This window comes from Artemia franciscana, chromosome 7, assembly GCF_032884065.1.
Source record: "Artemia franciscana chromosome 7, ASM3288406v1, whole genome shotgun sequence".
Taxonomy (NCBI): domain Eukaryota; kingdom Metazoa; phylum Arthropoda; class Branchiopoda; order Anostraca; family Artemiidae; genus Artemia; species Artemia franciscana.
Window position 1 is genome coordinate 22003887 of NC_088869.1, and position 20602 is coordinate 22024488.

General features: G+C 33.9%; 1 protein-coding gene across 1 annotated transcript in view; it reads left to right on the forward strand.

Annotated features, from left to right (window-relative positions):
- Positions 1-20602, forward strand: part of LOC136028991 (pre-mRNA-splicing factor SLU7-like) — a 52228-nt gene that overhangs the window by 19344 nt on the left and 12282 nt on the right. Inside the window, exon 6 of the mRNA XM_065706990.1 lies at positions 4946-5253. Within this exon, the coding sequence (XP_065563062.1) occupies positions 4946-5253 (308 nt within the window). The remainder of the gene's footprint in view (positions 1-4945; positions 5254-20602) is intronic.

The following is a 20602-nucleotide window of genomic DNA, read 5'->3' on the forward strand; positions in this document are numbered from 1 at the left end:
ATGGCAACTTTGATTTTAAAGTTCCTGTCATTTATTTTGCCCGATTCGGGGAACTACAGAAGAAAAGAGATAAGGAAAAGGTGGTAAAGTATTGATGGGCAATGTTAAAATGAAGTAGATGAGTTCAGCTCCATTTGTGATTATTGGGATCTATAGATATAGAATTTTTTTTTACATTCTGAAAATTCTTAGATGCTGAAGACACTTTTTGGGCTGTACCAGCGTAGCATTTGATTATACTACAACGGTCTAACAATAGTCTCTAATGGTACGATGGAATTTCTTGAATTAGAAATCTTGCTATTTGTCTAGTCGTAAAAGTATTTTTTTAAGAAACAGGTGCCGACAATAGACGACATCTATGCCATTTTCTGCCTTATATGATCATCTCTCTTAAAGTTTAATAAAACATGATTTCGTAATTACTGAAAATAAAAAGCATTAATAAAGTTGAATCTCGTAAGTTTAATAAAGGATGAGTGACAAAGCTAAATCAGATTGATCTAGGACAGTTGAATTTGACAAATTAGGACATAAGCGTCGTATAGAGAAAACTGATAATAAAACGGAGGCTGACTACGAAATAAGAACGCTTATTTTATTACACTAGTTCGAACTCTGAAATCTGAAATCGAAGTGATCACTACAAGAAGGAGAGTAGTTGAACGCATGAAATGAAGCCATTAAATTATTTATTATCCGGTTATATTGGAATAGTGTGAAATTAAGATGGATTTATGTGAACAAAAATTATTAAAATATTACCTGTACATTAATCATCAAATCAAGAATATGATAAATAGTAACACTTGAAATAAGCCAAATTTGGTATATTGTAGTAAGCTCAATAACTATAATTATTACAAGCCGTAATAATTACAAAATGCTTAACATATTTATCCGCCAGTCAGAAACAGTGTTTTAGCTTTAAATGCTATTTTAAAAGACTTTCTTCAAATCTTAGGGTGTAGTAGAGAATTGCGAAACCCCTGGCCAAATTTTTTAGTTTGACTCCAAACAGCCACGTAGTCAGAACTGAATTATCCAGGGCCCGTCTCTGAAATATGAAAAGTTACATGTGAATGTGTATCCTGTGGTAGCGTGGTGGATTAATCTTTGCTTAGTATTACGGGTTCGGGGTCTAATCCCATCTGTTACAAGGTTAGGCGACAGGCTTGCTACCTGTCTTTGTAGAAAAATACCTGTTTATTGAAACGTCGACAATTGCCGATGTCCTGAGCACCCTCAGTGGCTTTGGATGATCTTTTCCCTCTTCATCCTTTAAATATGAGTGTATAGTTTTGGGGAACATCATGGCCATACCTGACATACCTGGAATAGAGAGGGGACTAGCATCATTCACATTCCTCAATATTAAGGACGGTCGACAGTGTTAGGGTCCCGATTTAATTTCGTCTTTGCTGCAAAGCTTTCTGCTTTGGTTTGGTCTCCATCAGTGCCATCCTAAGGATCAAACCTTTGCCTTCATTGTCATTGCCAGGGCTGTCACCAAGTCAGACTTTCTACAAAAAGCTAGAAATTTGGCCAAGTCAGGATGAGTCCGATTTTTCTCTTTTTAGGCAAACCCATTGCTTCAAATAGGCCAAAATTCTGTGTTTTCGGTGAAGAAATGTGTTTGAGATTACTTTCTCTGTCTTTTCTTCACAAGGTTAATTGCAGGTTTGATGAACCTTATTTCTTCCTTTCTCTTCGTCATTTCTGACTGATGCCCTTCCCTTAATGTCTTTTTTTCTGATTTCTGAAGAAATAAAAGAAGAAGTAGTGGTTTTTCACAAGCATTACTAACAGTCGTTTTTCGTAACATCAATCGACTAGTTTTTTTGTGTTTTTTTATATATAATTTTGCAAGTAAATGTAGAAAAAAGGAATGCAAAAATTGGGATTGGGCCCTATGCTGATGATTAAATCAGATAAATTAAGTAAAGTTTTCTGGAGTTTTGGCTAAATATCTTTCTGAACCTAAGCTAGAAGCTATTGTCTTCTGACATATTGAATTTGTTTTTTCTTTGGGAAAAAGTACATTTTCAATTCAGTTTTTTGTCCATCTAGTCAGTTTTTTTGTCAGATTTTCCTGTCGTGAAAGTCAGTAAAATGAAACTTTTTCTGAATATTTTGGACGCGGTCCTGCAATAGCTGTATCAAAATATTTTCAGTAGATGGACGTGGTTCTTTCTGAAATTAGTTGATCCCGATCATTCCCAATTAAAATAAAATATTATAAATAAAATAAAAATAAAATATTCTAAATAAAATAAAATAAAAATAAAATAAATATATTGAATAAAATAAAAATAAAAAATTCTAAAATAAAAAAAAAATTCTAAAATAAAATATTAAAAATGAAATAAAAATATTATATGGAATTATATTATATGGAATATTATATGGTTCTAAATAAAAATATTATATGGAAGAAGAAACATCAAATTAGACTCTTGGACGTCAAATCTCCTGAAATATAGTTTAAAATGTAATGAGTCACAAAAATTCTAAGTCTAGTTGGTCACGTGACAAAACAGACCTATTAATTATAATTTTTTGCTTATCGGCTTGGTTAACTTTGCCTTCTGACTTTCTTGTGTCAGCAAGAGATGATGATAAAAAGCCATTTTTTCGTGGAAGCTAAAACGAGGTTTTCGCCCTATAAGCATTCTCATTCCTTGAATCGTTCAATTAGTAGGTGGACAGATTTGTGGTTACTAACGAGGGGATGAAACAAAAGTTGCCTATTCTTTATTGTTGACTCAATCAGTCTGACAACTAAGATAATTACTCCCATCACCCAAGAAGTTTAGTTTTCTGGAAAGTTAACTTTCGAAGTCGTTATTTTCTTGCTTTCAAAAGTTTGCTTTCCATGGTGTCTTTTTGTTCTCTAATATACTCCGAGAGACTTTAGATGTTTGGGTGGTTTCTTTATGGTATGTACGTACTTCAACTATTAATGGATCCTTTAATTAGTTCACAGTACACTAAAAAGATCAATGTTGACCATGCTGTAGTCAATGGCAGATCAAGGGATTTCTTGGAAGGAGGAATGGGGGCTAGCTAAAATTTTGATAATTATTTGGCTTGAGAAGTTCTTATTAACATAAGTAGAACTACACCCAAGCCAAGTGGGAGTATTTTTCCCTTTGGGGTTGACTGATTAGTATAAATTGAACAAAACTGTAGGAAACTAAATAGGGCGTAAGCCACAGGGAGGAGGGTCGCCTCCGCAGAGGCTGTCAGGAAAGATTACTAGTAATGTTTTGCATCAACTTAAAATACTGAACTAAAGATTGAGCCATTATCTAAAAATGCTTTGATAAACTGGATTCAATTCATTCAATGTACAATGTGACTTTTAGGGTATTTTAAACAATTCCGGGCATTTGCTTTTTTTTCTAATCAAAAAATGGAATCTGATTCTAAAAATTGGGATCGAGATTTCTAATTTAAATGAATTAACGTATGCAGCTATGCGTTTTCGTGTAGTAGCGGACGCCAAATTAAAAAAAGAAGAAAAGAAATCGGGGTGAAAAATAAGCCAAAAAATAGGGTAAAAACATGTAGGACCGAAAATTTAAGAAGATGTAGCTTTCCTTTGAAGGTGTAGTCTCTTTGGGAATCAACGCATTGCTAATGTTTGATTTTTACCGATGTATTGACTTATTAGGCTCAAACAGGTAAATATACCTATTTGACTTGTTAGATTTAAACGGTTAAATAGACTTACAAAGACTTAAAGATATTTAGAGTAAAATAGTTATTTCGGTTCAGTTATTTTCAAGGTTCAACGCGGTATAATGACGAGGATGTGTTACTAAAAACTGCATGATTTTGAGACAACCAAAAGAGAGATATTAGAAAGTTGCAATTTTCAGGCAGGAATAGATTTAAAATGGGCCTTAGGGACAAAAAATGTTTTGATTTTGATGTCCTTGGTACTTAAGATAGATACGAAGACGTACCTATTCCTACCCAATTGCAACTAAAAATATCCATTAGCTTTCCTTGAAGGTGTAGTCTCTTTGGGAATCAATGCATTGCTAATGTTTGATTTTTATCGATGGATAGACTTATTATGGTTAAACAGTTAAATATACTTATTTGATTTATTAGACTTCAATAGCCAAATAGACTTATTAGGCTTAAAGATATTTAGACTAAAATAGTTATTTCGGTTCAGTTATTTTCAAGGTTCAACGAGGCAAAATGACGAGAATGTGTTACTGTCGTAAAAACTGCATAATTTTGAGACAAGCAAAAGAGCGATATTAGAAAATTGTAATTGTCAGGCAGGAATAGATCTAAAATGGGCCTTAGGGACAAAAAATGTTTTGATTTTGATGCCTTTGATACTTAAGATAGATACGAAGACGTACCTATTCCTACCCAAAGGTTGTTATTTACAATTTTCAACAGCATACGGAAGTCATAGACAAGCATTCCATTTCTATATTCGGATCATAGTAATCGACTGCCCGATTGCGCTATAATTGCAACTAAAAATATCCATTAGTTTTCCTTGAAGGTGTAGTCTCTTTGGGAATCAATGCATTGCTAATGTTTGATTTTTATCGATGGATAGACTTATTATGGTTAGACAGTTAAATATACTTATTTGATTTATTAGACTTCAATAGCCAAATAGACTTATTAGGCTTAAAGATATTTAGACTAAAATAGTTATTTCGGTTCAGTTATTTTCAAGGTTCAACGAGGTAAAATGACGAGAATGTGTCACTGTCGTAAAAACTGCATAATTTTGAGACAAGCAAAAGAGCGATATTAGAAAATTGTAATTGTCAGGCAGGAATAGATCTAAAATGGACCCTAGGGACAAAAAATGTTTTGATTTTGATGCCCTTGGTACTTAAGATAGATACGCAGACGATATTATAAGGTATTCGTAATTTCCTTACCATTTCTGTTTGCCTTTTAGGGTTGACTATGCTGGTGAAAACTTTGTCCGGTTTTCTGGTGACACAGTTTCTCATGCTCAGACGCAAATGTTTGCATGGGAAGCACACAAGTCTGGTATAGATGTGAATCTTCTAGCTGAGCCTACTAAAATCGAAGCTCTCAAGAGAGAATTTATGGTTAAAAAAGAGGAGATCAAAAAGGGAATACAACATGGTATTCTTGAGAGGTATGGGGGTAAAGAACATCTCCAAGCGCCGCCGAAAGAGCTTTTACTTGCGCAGACGGAACAGTATGTGGAGTATTCGAGGAGTGGTAAAATTATTAAAGGTTAGACTGTCTTTCTTTACTTAGTTTGCTCTGATACTGCTACTACTAACAATTCATCATACAATACTGAAGCCAACACACTAGCATAGCAACATTAACAGCTTTGTAGTTAGAGGAGGTTTAAGATTTTTTCTCGCTAAGAAGTTGTAGCCTAGTGAGTAGGACTAGGTTCTGAGAACGTTTTGTGAAGACCCCAGGAGTGAAGCTAAACGAATCAGCTTATTCAGAAGTTCTTACAGATGAGCCCAAGTTCATGGCCATACCTGGTAAGGAGAATCCTAAGAGATTTTGGAGTGGGGGAAATATGGAAGAATAGAATAGATATAAATGAGTGGCAACGACGATAGACAATTTTTACGGAATCCAGAGATACAGGTTTGGTATTATGAATGAAGCCTTTTGATTTCCTGTAGACGGCAAGGTGATAAAGGAGATATGGGATAGAGAGGTGTTTTTAACGTAAATTTAAAAAAGCAATAGTTAAAGTTTACCATTTTAGGCAAGAAAAAGATATCATTGGAGGAGGTAAGGGTTGGGTGGTCCTTTCTTTTGCCATATCTGTAGAGACATGGATTGGAGTGTGGATCGTTTGAGGTGCGAGTGTGAAGAATTGAATGATATGTGTGAGGAAGCGTATGGAGGGTGTAGGTTTGATGAAAGATGGCGGGTGAGTAAAGTGAGTGATTAGTGTTTTGTAAGTGTTGAATGGTTAGGATGATTTCTCAGGTCAGCAATGGTGCACAGAAATCGATTTTTGTGATTTTTATTAGGTTTTTGTTTATGTAGTGTTAATTAATTAAAATCAAATTTTAAATTTTGTTAAAGATTTTGGCTTTATAGAGCGATACAAGTTATTATGTCATTGCCATCCTCTTCTCCTACTCTTTCTATGCACTCTTTATTCTAGTTTATTTTTTCACTCGGAGCCTTGTATTTAATTCTCTTGAAGCATCCCTCTCATCTTTGTTGAGACGAAAAAATTACCAATGAAGCCCCCCGACAAGTTGGCTTCCGGGGTTAAGTTACCTGGGATATTGGAAATAAATTAGCAAATGCTAAACATTCTCATCAATTCTAGCTGGATTCTCTGGGCAACAGATTTGAAGCATTGCGAAACCTGGAAAATCTGATATTTCTGCCTCAGCGAAGAAAATATATAAGCTAATAATTGAAAATTACCAACTAACTATTTTGAATCAATAATCGTGAATGTCCTTAGAACATCAGACGAAATTTGATTGAAAAAATGCTATTTCTTACTAAGAGTAACTTTAATCTGATAAACCAATTATTTTATCTAGAAGTTCAAGAAAGAGCGCGTCTTTTCTTGCTGCGGATTATGCGTCCTTTCGAGTCCCTGCGACTAAGGTTTTTGAGGGGGTTTAGTTTTGGAAAACTTTTTTACCCAAGAAGTAAAGTTTTTGAGGGAGGTTAGGATTGGAAAACGACTGATTTTTCTTGTATGCCGTTAGTTTTTTTTCTTGTTTTGCAAAAATCTTACAAGAAGCTGAAGATACTGGTTGTCTTTTTGATAAATCGATAAATTTACAAAATTCATTTCTTTCACAAAAATTTTAATTTGCGAGCCTGATCCAAGAAATACATTATAGGATACGTTTAAAGTTTTAATGGATTGGAAAAATCGAAACGAATACTAGTCTTTGCCTCTATTTTATTTTTTAGTTTTTTTTTAGATTAAATTTTGAAGTTTGCTATTTGTTTTGCTTATTTAATAATTTTCTTATACTTTCGAGACGCCTTTGGCAAGATAACAACAAATTAGGGTCATGATAATAACTATAATTATAAGCCGTAAGTCGTTGATGACTATAATAACTGTAAGCCGTAATTCGTTTATAATACGATGTATAATATGTATAATTATATAATATAATATAATATGTAATAATAATATATATATAATATTATATATAAGATATAATAATATATATAATATATAATAATATATATAATATATAATAATATATATAATTATAAAATAATATATAATGATGATAACTATAAGCCGTAATTCGTTTTTCCTCGGTCAAAGCCATCTATATACATGAAAAAAAAAAATATAAAAACCTTGGCTTCCCAACTTCGGTTCTATTCTTGAGTGAAAGAGAGGAAAATAATTGCTTATTTTACTCACTCCAAGAAAGAGCAGGTTTTGGCTTTGTGCCAGAAACGTAAATTTTGAAAGAGAGCTTTTTTTATCTTTTTCATTGCAAAAAAAAAACAAACAAATATCCCCTCCTTAATCTTGAAAACACTGTTTTTGTAACTTTTTGGTTGGTTTGGGGTTAGAATTATCCAGACAATCCTGAGGGGAGGGTTTCTCCTCCTTTTGGGTTCAACTGTACTTGTTGTTGCCTTGCTTTATTGTGCAAAAAGTATGAACTTGCAATAGCCATCAGTTTCTTTCAGCTGAGTGTTTTATTTTCGTTGTATCATAAAACTAAAAAAAAAAAAAAATGTTTTCAATTGAAAGTAAGAAGCAATATTAAAACCTAAAACGGATTGCCCCCTCCTCAGTACTTCGTACTTTGCGCTAAAGTTTGGCTTTTTGTTCCAATTATTTAAGAATGACTTCTGATACACAAGGACCGTTTAATTAGAATATTAAGCTATTTTTAAAATTCAAAAAAACTTTAGCATAAACAGTGAGGTCGCCCCGCTCCTTACCTTAAAGTTTGACTCTTTCTCACAACTCTACTTTTTAAAACAATAAAAAACTTTAGCGTAAAGAGCGGAGTGTTCAGGAGGGGACAACCCCTTTCGTATACGGAATAATTTCAGTTCGTTTTAATGTCGCTCCCTACTTTCATTTAAACAACTTGTTTTTTTATTTAATTTTGATTAGACACATCCCGTAATTGCATTTTGAATGTTTTAAGTTTTCAATTTGGTCATATAAGAGAAAAAGAGCTTAATGCAGCACTTGCTACAGTGTTACACATGATGAAATAGTGCTAAAATAGCACTTTTATGCTACAGGTGGCATTCCTGACTAAGACTAGCATGCTAGTTGCGACTGTAATGACAGTTGTTAAGTATAGCCCTGAAGCGTGGGTGCTTCAGAAGGTTGAGGAAGATGCGCTAGAGGGCTTCGAGAGGAACTTCATAGAGGCAGCTTTGGGTAGGCTACTTGTTTCAATAACCTTATTTCAAAGAATAAGTTGCACAAAAAAATATGGCTTAATCCAGTTTTTTAGGGCTAAAATGAACTGAAGATTTAGATGGTTAAGTCAAACTTAATGGATTATTGGTTGCCCAAAATCTTGCCTTTTTGCTACCCATTTGGAATCGAACGAATAGTTGAACATCCTGGAACTTTCTATAAAAGGACGTGAGAAAGTTAGAACTCCATGGGAGGAGTAAAAGAGTAAGGCTCTGAATATATCGGGGTGAAAAAGGTGTGTGCATAGCTGTGTTTGCCACAGTCAGCTAGTGGCTGTAGTGGGTTATCAGTAGCATTAGGAGTAGTAGTAGTATGTTATTTGAGTGACCCTAACAAAAGGTATGAAGTGCATTTGACGCGTTAAATCTTTCATATTGCACAATCATAGCAACGGGTCGTGGGTAGTGTTCTTTAATTAAACTTAAACATAGTTTTGCAAAAAGAAATAAATATCTTTTTTTCCTATAACTTAATAGTAAAAAATGTGCTTTAATTTTATTGAATTACCTGTGCAATCCATTTTTTTTTAGCCAATCACAACGTTCTTTAAGCTTATTCTGGGAAGAGAACAGGGGCGCCAATTCACAAAAATGTAAGGTGGTGGGGCAAAAATTTTCTTCAGTTTTTTACCAATGAAGATACGAAGAAAAGGAATTTTTAAGAGTCTAGTAGGGGTAATTGTACTCTGCCCCCCTGCGTTCCTCAGGTAGCACCCCTGAGCATATGCTTAAATGGGAAGCTGGTGCCAATTCCCAAAATATAAAGTAGGGGATTTGTCTGTTTTTTTATTAATGAAGATATAAAAAAAGTTATTGAAAATACGAAAAATCTAGGAATGGAGTATAGTTTTTACTTTCTCAAAGAAAAAAAATATAGTGAAAACTAGGGGGTAATTGCCCCTCTCCTACGGCACATCTCAAATGCCGCAACTGAAAGGGAAGCCAACAGTCTCAACTTGCAAAAACTTATTGCCTTTAGCGTGAAAGGTAGAGTTGGGAAAAAGAATAAAAAGTTAAATTCAACCCGATCAGTTCTATAAAATTTTAATACAGCTAAAATAAGGAAAATATTTTTAATTATAAGATATTTTTTACATGTAAACTATCTGTTTCTCTGTGGTTTTAAGCAATCGTTATTAAATACATATTTCACGCAGAAAACGATAGGCATCCGCATGGCTCATAATTTCTTAAATATTATATCTTTCTACTAGAAAAGTCTGTTTTGAAAATAAATAATTTTTGCCAATCTTTCTCAGGCTTAAGACAATTTTTGCATTTGTTTGACGTTAATTGGGATTCAGTCCTCTATATACTTCGTAAAATTCATGACGATTGTACACTGTACCATAGACCCTTTAAATGTTGGTATTCTCGTGCTTCTTTTTTTTCAAAATACTAAACTCAGTATATATAATAGTAAAAAAAAAAAAAAAAAAAAAAAAAAAAAAAAAAAAAAAAAAAAAAAAAAAAAAAAAAAAAAAAAAAAAAAAAAAAAAAAAAAACTCGTTCTGAGCCAAAAGACCACTCATATTTTATTCATGTCGACTACAGTACTTCCTCTCTGACAAATTAGATTAAAAGCATTTGCGTAGCTCGGGGTTTCATTTCGAATGAAAAACCTTTATTATTGATGTCACTATCAATATAGGAAATGAAAACTTGAAGTATACAAGAGTAGATAAACAGTCAAAGTCGGGCGTTATTTAATCAAATGAAAGTAAATTTTCATGTCTTTTGAAAGCCGAGAACGGAACAATCTTTGAAACTGGGTGCGTAAGATGATATCAAAAGAAGCATTCCAAATAAAATTGCAAATGTATTGAGAGAGATTTAGAGAAAAAAATTACTTTTATTCAAAAAAGGATTGGATTACTTCCGAATTTTTCCGAAAATTTTTACTTGAGTACTGTCAAACAGTTCGTGGTAACCAACTCTAGTAAGCAGCGACCCGGCTCAATAGTAACCGAAACTCTAAACAACGGAAATTTTATAATAATAATTATATTAAAGAATCGCATTTTAATGCTGATTTTAAATAGATAAGTTTCATTAAGTTTATACTTAACCATCAAAAGTTACCTGCCTGAAAAAATTTGCCTTACTTTAGAAAATAGGGGAAAACACCACTCAAAAGTCATAGAATCTTAACAAAAATCACACCGTCAGATTAGGGTATCAGAGAACCCTACAGTAGAAGTTTCAAGCTCATATCTATGAAAATGTGAATTTTTTGCATAAACATATACAAAAATGTATTTGAACGGGACTGTTCCCTCCTCAACGTCCCGCTCTTTACGCTAAAGTTTTTTACTGTTTTAAAAAGTAGAGTTGAAAGAAAGAGTCAAACTTGAGCTTAAAGAGCGGGGTGTTGAGGGGGGAACAGCCCCTTTCATATACGGAGTAATTTCTGTTCGTTTTAAGTTTTAATATTGCCCCCTTACTTTCAGTTAAAAAAACTTGTTTTTTTTTAAATTTAATTTCCATACAAGATGAAAGACAAGACGTTTACTATGTTCATTGATTTCCAACTGAATATATCAATACGTGAAGTCAGGTGCGTAAAACGGGGAGGGGTATTCCAAAGCCTTCTTCTGAATGGCAATATCTCCCTTTTTCAAACGGGTTTCCCCCTCCAAACAAGTTCCTGCGTACTAACCTGAATATGTAGTCTATTACAAAAGAAGAAGAAATATTCAAAATTTAACTGAGTTTTTTTTTTTAGCTCAGAAAAATAAGAATGTCTATTACCTAGAATTGCTGTTAGCTGTTACAAAAGAATCAAACAGTTTGGGGTAACTATGAGTAAGGAGCGACTGGGACCAAAGTAATCGAGACTTTAAAAAAGGAATTTTTATAACGTTTAATACATCGAAACAATTGGGTTTTTATGCTGGCTTGTAATATACAAAATTCATTAACTTTAATATTACCCATGAAAAGTTACAAGCCTGAGAAAACTCACCTTATTTCCAAAAAGGGGGGAAACACTCTATAAAAGGCAAGCGGTCTTAATAAAAACCGCTTCATTTGAGCCACCATATACGGTAGCCAAAAAGTACCCCATTGGGGTACAGGGCCGCATTGTACCACGGGAAACTGACGTTTTATACCATTTTGTAGCACCCAACTAGGTTTTTTTGTCCCAAAGAGGACCATGTTATCGATTGAAAATTCTGAGATATCCAATCAATTTAAAAGTATAAAAAAAACTATATCTTGAGCTTCCAAACTGCAGAGGAATCAATGCTGCACCGCAACGCATTCGTTCCTGAAAAGTCGTCTAGTCCATAAAAGGATAAATGGTTAATATGGACATTTTAACATCCAAGATTATTGTGTATCTTTTTTGCTCTTTAAATGCATTTTGGAGTGACATCATTCACATGATTAATGTTTTTTTTTTAAATTGAGGCTCTAAAGTATAGTCAGTCGAAGGGTGTACATAATGCCCATGACCCACCAAAATATTGCTACGCCCCACCATCCACCAGTTGGATATGCGCCCCACGTTGGGAATAACGGGTCTACGCTTTATTATTGCTGCTAGGGGGAAGAGTATAGTGCCCCTTTCATTGAGGCAATCTTTTTCTGAGTGGTATAAAAGATTACATTTGCCTGCCTACCAGGCGGAGCGGGGCATCATGTGTCTCGCCAGTAAATTTCGTGAGGATGGTGGTGGCAAGTGCTACCAGGAGTTTGGTTTTCAGCGATATAAAATGGCAATATCTCTCTTTTCCAGCATATATGCAATGTTTCAATGTATTTAAACATATGTCTACGTTATATTTAAAAGTCAGATAACTTTATTGTAGAGATCGTGACGGCTTCGCCCACCGAGAAGATGGAAATTCACGCAGATTTAATACCCGTATGAGCAACAATACCCCTTTCCGTCCACAACAAATTATGTAGTAAAAGTTTTATGTTCAACAAAACTACTGTTCATCGAAAATTTTTGACTAAATGATCAAGTTGTGTCCAAAGTTTTAATTACAATCTAACATTTGAATTCTTAAGCAGAAATACTGTAAAAGGGGAACGCTACCAAACAAGTTAAAATTATAAATATATATGTAATTTACTAGCAAGAAATCGGGGTTTTGTATGACAGGTACTCAGCATCATATCTTGGTTAGGCCCGGGAATGATTTGAAAAACGATCAGAAAATAAATAGTTTTTTCAACTGAAAGTAGGGAGCAATATTAAAACTTAAAACGAATAGAAATTATTCTGTATAAGAGGGGGGCTACTGCCTTCTCGAAGCCTCACTCTTTTTGCTAAACTTCGACTTTTATCCCAATTTTTAAAGAAGGACTGCTGAAACAGAAGGCCGTTGAATCAGAATAAGAAGGTTTAGCGTCAAGAGCGAGGGCTGAGGAAGGGGGAGACCCAATCACATATGGAATAATTTCTGTTCGTCCTAAGTTTCAACATTGCTCCTTATTTCTGTTTGAAAAAATTTGTTTTTCTTTTTATTTAATGGAGAAAAAAACATTTAAGACAGCTATTTAACAATTGTTAAATAGCGGGACAAATGCACAACATAAATAACTAGACAATACAAAAGTACGACAAACAAGAAAAAATATATATAATAAATGTTGATATGCTTCGTGACATACGGAATAAACAGGTTTGGAAGGGGAGGACTCGTCGTTATTATTCAAGGTCCTAACAATTTAGTCCAAAGAACGGAGTCAGTTGACGACGTCTCATCTTTAAAGGATCCGGTACACGTAGCTTTGTTCGGGCATTGATTTCAGCAGCTCAGTGGGCAAATGATAGCGGTACAAAAACAATGCCCTTAGAACGGGATTTTCAAAACTAAACATCATGGACACCAATAGTCAACTGCATCTGTAGTGACACAGTAGACTTGACTTTAGCTTGGTAATACGGAATCCAGAGATCGAACCTTGCTTTAGCAACACACTACAGGGCCTATACAAGGATTTTATTAGTCAAGAAGTGTCGTTAATACGGTTATTATTATATATTTGAATAGTCAACTGCAGGTTACCAATAGTTGCATGATTTATATCAATTTATTATTTAATTTATTATTATTATTATATTATTATTAAGTTGTTTCATTAACAAATTTTGTTTTTATTTTATATTTTTATTTCAACAAAAAAATTTCATTAAGTTTTAGGGTATTCTATCATTTAATTATGAAGTTCTTTTATTATTAAATATTTAATATAAATATTATTATTATTGCTAATATTTAATATAAAACAGCTCATTCGATTAGAAATTGAAAGGGCCAGTGTTCTTTTTAATGGTGGAAAGTGATTGGAGGGCAACCAACCCCTCTCTCTTGGTCCCCATTTCCCCAAGCACATCAAATAAATTTTGAGATAGCCAATTTGTTCAACGTAATTGAAAGGACCAGAAATTACGTCTTTGAGGATGACAACCGTCCCACAACCCTCAGGGCAAGGTAAGATATGCCCTGGGGGCATATAAGGTATATAGAAAGGATTATCGTATAAATTTCGGAGGGGGCTCGTTGGACTGGTAATCAGAAGTTCTAGTGCCCTTTCTTAAGATTCAGAGTGATCGGTGGGTGGATAGCCCCCCACCCCAACCTCATATTTTCCCGTAATGCATCTGATGGAAATTTTGGGATGGCCTTTTGTTATCGTAGAAAGTTCGAAAAGGCTCTTTCGATTTTAAGTTGAAAGGACTATTGCCCTTTTTATTATTCAAATGTAACTTGAAGACAACAAACCCCCCTCCCCCACGCTTATCAATGCCCAAAAAACATCTAATCAAAATTTTGAAATAGCCATGTTGTTCAGTCTAGTTGAAAGGTCTAGAAATTATGTTTTTGTCAAATTCAAAACAAACGAAAAAACGTTTGAAAATTTTTCACTTTTCTTACTTTCATAAATGAAAAATTATCGAAAGTTTAACAAAGGAATGTCAGTATATGTCAATTTAACTGACAATCCACGGTTATTTGTTTGTTTGCTTTTTTTCAGTAAAGCGCAAATTGTGTTCTGGTCATAGGGGTTATCAGCCCTGCTCATGTTAAGTTTTGCTCATTTTGAGTTTATTTCGGCTATTTATTCTAATTTCTGTTCTTTTTGAGTTTCATTTACTTACTGATAGTTATTTTAGGTAGTTTTGCACTTGGAAGGCTATTTGACTTTATCTGGTAGTATTATTAGTAAAGATGTTGGGAGCAGTGAAGATGTTAAAAGTAGAATAGCTAAGGCTCAGGGTGTTTTTTCACAGTTAAAAAAAGTTTGGAAGAATAGAAAGATAAGTCTGCAATCCAAGATTAGAATATTGTAAGCTACAGTGATGACAGTGGTCAAATATGGTTCTGAAGCATGGGCGCTCCGAAAAGCAGATGAAAATTTACTAGATGTTTTCCAGAGAAATTGCCTACGGATTGTTCTGAGTACCCGGCTGACTGACCGTATTTCAAACAGTAGGTTGTACGAAAAATGTGGTTCAATCCCACTTTCTAGGGCTATAATGAAAGAAAGGTTGAGATGGCTAGGCCACGTTCTACGAATGAAGGATGACAGATTACCGAAGATTGGCCTTTTTGGCCAACCGCCTGGGGCTACACGAAAAGCAGGTCGTCCTTGTCTGGGTTGGGAGGATGTCAAAAATAAAGATTTAAAGGAAATGGGAACTTCCTGGGAGGGTGTAAAGAGGGAGGCTTTAAATAGATTAGGTTGGAGGAGGAGCGTGCGTAGCTGTGTTGGCCTCAGGCGGCTTGGTGCTGCAGCGAGTTATTAGTAGTAGTAGTAGTAGTTTGCTCATGTTAAAATACATAAAATATCATTTTTACTCGAAAGGTTATCATTTCATAGACACCATATAGCTAGTATATACGTATATAAGTACACAATGAAATGGTATTTTAGTGTGACAAAACCCGAAATGCCTTCTTTCGGTTGTTATTGAAAATTCTTTTGTTCGGTAGCTACCCGAAATCGCTTGTTGGTCCCAAGACATTTGGACGTTGAAAGAGAACTTCTAAATCTCATATTTTTAAAATTAAAGTGTCAAATTCTTAAATTGTAACAATTCTATAAGTTGTTTCGCAATAAACTAAGGGGGCTAAAAGCTCTTAAAATATGCAACATACAACATGAAATATTCTTATACCAAATACTAATATACTTATATTATACTTATACTAAACTAGGGCTGACCAACGTGGTTCTTGGGCAAGTCAAACTGAGTCAAGGGCTTTGGCACTAATTTTTTTTCTACTCTAGAAGTTTGAGTAGATGCATTTGACATGCAGACGGGTTAAACATCACTGTGGCTTGTGCCTTTAAATTCAAATCAAAGAAATAAATAGCTCGTTAAGAATAAACGTCTAGTTCCATTCCGTTTAAGAGCCCGAAAAAACCTTCAAAGAATTGCTTCGGAGATCCTTTCCAAATTCTATTCCCTGTTTTTATTACAGTTAAGCGAATCTCAGGAAGTGTGTCAGAGGCACCGCTTTTCATTTTGTTCAACAAAGCGTTCATATAACTTCTACTAAGGCAACATTAACAAGCTATTTAACCCTAACTCTAATTTTTTCTAAAGTGAAGAAATTTCTTCTAGCACATTTTTCCCTGGAAACGGAGTCATCTCATAGAAGTCAATGCTTTATATTGTCAGGAAAAAATATAATTAAAAAAGCACGAAACAAAACATCATTCTACGTCATAACAGAAAAAATTGTTTATTAATTATGAATATTTAACAATTTAGCAGTTGAGAGGGTAAACTGGCAAAGTCCATAAATCTGGAAAATTAAGCTGTAAAAAATTATTTAGTTTTCAACAGGCAAGTTATTTGTCCCTATCTTTGGCGTCAATCCCTATTTCCTATAGTTAGAGTGCAATATAAGTAAGATTATGATTTTTGAAAAGAGTTTTAGCAAGTTTAGAGTATAAATAAATAAAAAATGAACAATAACCAGTTTTTCCCGCGTTATATTAGCAAAATGAAAAATGCCGTTGTTTTAAATTGAATTAGTTTCATCCATTCGAGTCAAAAAAGGAATGGCATTGTAATTCAATATTCAAACCTTCTTAGACGACGAAGTCTTAAAAAAAGTTAGAGTTAGTCGCTTTTAAACAACTATTCGACGATAGAGTGCAATGTAAATAAAAGTGTAAATTCTGAAAAGAATGGTTGCAAGTTTACTATATAAATAACAAATTGAAACATTACCAGTTTTGACAGCGTTATGTTGGCAAAATGTGGACACTAAACATCTATATGGTAATTTCTAAAAATATCTTTTCACTGAAAAAGATTGTGAAGGAGAAACAACCCTTAGATTTTCCAAAGGAGAGCCAGGACAAAATCTAGGAAGAAAAATCCGTGTTTGTTGAAATTCCAATTTTGAAATTTTTTCCGATAAGCGAGTTTTCGCTAAAAGAAAACAAGTCGGAAAGACCTTTGTGAGATATGGAATATTCGGTGAAAATCTGGAACGTATAAAGTCTTATATAGTAAATATTTGAAATTAAATATTTTATTACTAAGGACGTATCTTTTGAGTCTATGGTCTTTTAAAATATATGTTAAAGTTTTAAAACCCATTCTCTGGATAAACGGGCCTTCAGATTGAATGCCTAAGTGTTGATTGAAACGTAAAGAAGGAGGAAGAATTCGATTTCGCATAAATTTCTAAAAAATTGAACTGACAAATACGATTTGCATGTTTTTTAACACAATTTAAAAAATCTTAAACAATATGGGTCAAATGCTCCCCGTAAGCTTGACGTAAACACATTCTAAGAACACACTGGCTATACATGATGTTTGAAACCAAGAAAGGAAAGGATGTGATAAATGAAAAATCAAATCAAATAGGTGGGCAAACGAGGATTTTGTCAGCCAGTAACAAAATATAAAGACAAAAAACAAGCAAATATTTCGACATGGACCTCCACCAAGTCGTCCTCAGTGCTCATAAAAAATCTAACCTTTCGAAGTTAACTCGACAAGAGGAGTACTGAATTAAAGAACCAGCCAGAAATAAATGAAAGATAATTCAAGTATTGGATTGGAGGTTCGGTGGATCTTTGCGTAGGGGGAGAGTTTGCTTGAAGCTTCATTACTAATCGTAGCTAGGGACAACAGTGCAATCCTTATATTGTATTAATTAAAAGAAAAAGTTTTTTACTGAAAGTAAGGAGCCACATTAAAACTTAAAATGGACAGAAATTATTCTGTATATGAAAGGGACTGTCCCCTCCTCAACGCCCCACTCTTTATGCTAAAGTTTTGTATTATTTTGAAAAATAGAGCTGTGAGAAAGAGTCAAACATTAGCATAAAGAGCTGGGCGTTGAGGAGGGGACAGTCCCTTTCATATATGAAATAATTTTTTGTTCCTTTTAAGTTTTAATGTCGCTCCTTACTTTTAGTTGGAAAGACTTGTTTTTTATTTGTTTAATAGTTGTTTAAAATCGACTAACTGTCGGTCTATCTAAGACTTCGTGGACTACGAAGGTTTGAATTACCGTGCCTTTCCTTTTTTGACTTGAATGGATGACACGGATTCAAATCAAAATAACAGCATTTTTCAAGTAAATTTGATTGTCATACAGAATCTTTAGGTATGTTGAGATTGATATAACTATCTCTTGACGACATCCCCAATTTGAAATGTTGTAATTCCCCATTTATGTCATGTTGAATTTGATTTTGTTAATTGAGAAGTCAATATGATTGTCTACTTTTGGCTCTTTTTTTCAAAGCTATATGTGTTGACAATGGTATTTTTGGGAAATAGGGATTGACGCCAAAGATAGGGACAAATAACTTGCCTGTTGAAAACTAAATAATTTTTTACAGCCCAATTTTCCAGATTTATGGACCTTACCAGTTTGACCTCTCAACCGCTAAATTGTTAAATATTCGTAATTAAAAAACAATTTTTTCTGTTGTGACGTAGAATGATGTTTTGTTTCGTGCTTTTTTAATTATATTTTTTCCTGACAATATAAAGCATTGACTTCTATGAGATGACTCTGTTTCCAGGGAAAAATGTGCTAGAAGAAATTTCTTCACTTTAGAAAAAATTAGAGTTAGGGTTAAATAGCTTGTTAATGTTGCCTTAGTAGAAGCTATATGAACGCTTTGTTGAACAAAATAAAAAGCGGTGCCTCCAACACACTTCCTGAGACTCGTTAAACTAGAATAAAAACTGGTAGTAGAATTTGGAAAGGATCTTCGAAGTAAGTCTTTGAAGGTTTTTTGGTCTCTTAAATGGAATGGAACTAGACATTTATTCTTAACGAGCTTTTTTGTTTGATTTGAATTTAAAGGCACAAATCCTAGTGATGCTTGACCCGTCTGCATGTCAAATGCATCAACTCAAATTTCTAAAGTAGAAAAAAAAAATGAGTGCCAGAGCCCTTGACTCTATTTGACTTGCTATTGAACCACGTCGGTCATCCCTAGTTTAGATAAATAAGAATATTTTGTGCTGTATGCTGCGTATTTTAAGAGCTGTTGGTGCCCTTAATATTGCGAAACCACTTATAGAATTATTGCAATTTAAGCATTGATACTTTAAGATAAAAAAACTTGAGATATGGTGCCTCGAATGGAGCTCCCTGATGTGGTGCCTCGAATGGAGCGAGTTTTATTAAGACCGCTTGCCTTTTATAGGGTGTTTTCCCTCCTTTTTTGGAAATGAGGTGAATTTTCTCAGGCTTGTAACTTTTGATGGGTAACATTAAAGTAAATGAGTTTTGTATATTACAAGCCTGCATAAAAAGCCAATTATTTTGAGGTATTAATCGTTTTCAAAATTCTCTTTTTAGAGTTTCGGTTACTATTGGTCTGAGTCGCTCCTTACTCATAGTTGCCACGAACTGTTTGATTCTTTTACCAGTTAACAGCCATTCTAGTTAATAGATATTCCTATTTTTCCGAGCATAGAAAAACTCATTTAACTTTTGAATATTTCTTCTTCTTTTGTAATAGACCACATATTCAGGTTAGTTCGCAGGAGCTTGTTTCGAGGGGGGAAACCCATCAGAGCCCTAAAAGAGAGATAAACTAACTGTTTGAAAAAGGGAGATATTGCCGAGATATTGCCATTCAGAACAAGGATTTGGAATACCCCTCCCCGTTTTACGTACCTGACTTCACGTTTCGAAATATTCAGTTGGAAATCAATGAACATTGTAAATTTCTTGTCTTTCATCCTGTATTGACACAGTATTCAAATCAAAATTTTCTGGAAAATCCAAGTAATCCAGTCCTTTTTTGAATAGAAACAATTTTTTCTCTCTAAATCTTTCTCATTACTTTTGTAATTTTATTAGGAATATTTCTTTTGCTATCATCTTACGCACCCAGTTTCAAAAGATTGTTCCGTTCTCGGCTTATAAAAGACATGAAAGTTTACTTTCATTTGATTAATTAACGCCCGACTGTAGCTGCTTATCTACTGTTGTATACTTCAAGTTTTCATTTCCTATATTGACAGTCACATCAATAATAGAGGTTTTTCATTTGAAATGTAACCCTGAGCTACACAAATGATTTTAATTTAATTTGTCAGAGGGGAAGTACTGTATTCGACATGAATAAAAGATGAGCTGTCTTTTGGCTCAGAACGGTTTTTTTTTATACTTAGTTTAATATTTTGAAAAAAGAAGTACGAGAATACCAACATTGCAAGGGTCTTCATTGCTCTACTCAGTATTTTTGTTGGAGGGGGGAGGGGTGTTGATTAAACAAAAGGTTGTTGTTAGATATTTTTTAGCGTTAGATAACCGAAATATAGTTATTTTCAGTGTAATTCTTCTCATGTTGGGAGGGTGCTCAAATCTGTAACTCCTAAACCCCTAGTTATGGAATTCAAAATTAGGCTCTCAGAATTTATGCAGGAGTGAGAGGTTGTTCAGTTGAGGAAACGGAATTTTTAGGCCCGCTTTAGTCCTTAAAATAACGAAGGTTTTTCTCATTTGAGGGGTATCAAAATTGGACTTCTACGGTACGGTGTACAGTCGTCATAAATCTTACGTAGTATATATAGAGGACTCAATCCCAGTTAAAGTCAAACAAATGAAAAATAGTCTTTCAATTTTTCAAAAAATCAGATGATTTCTTATGCCCCATTATGCAACGTAACATTCTGCTTATAAATCTACTCAAGTTTTTCTTCCAT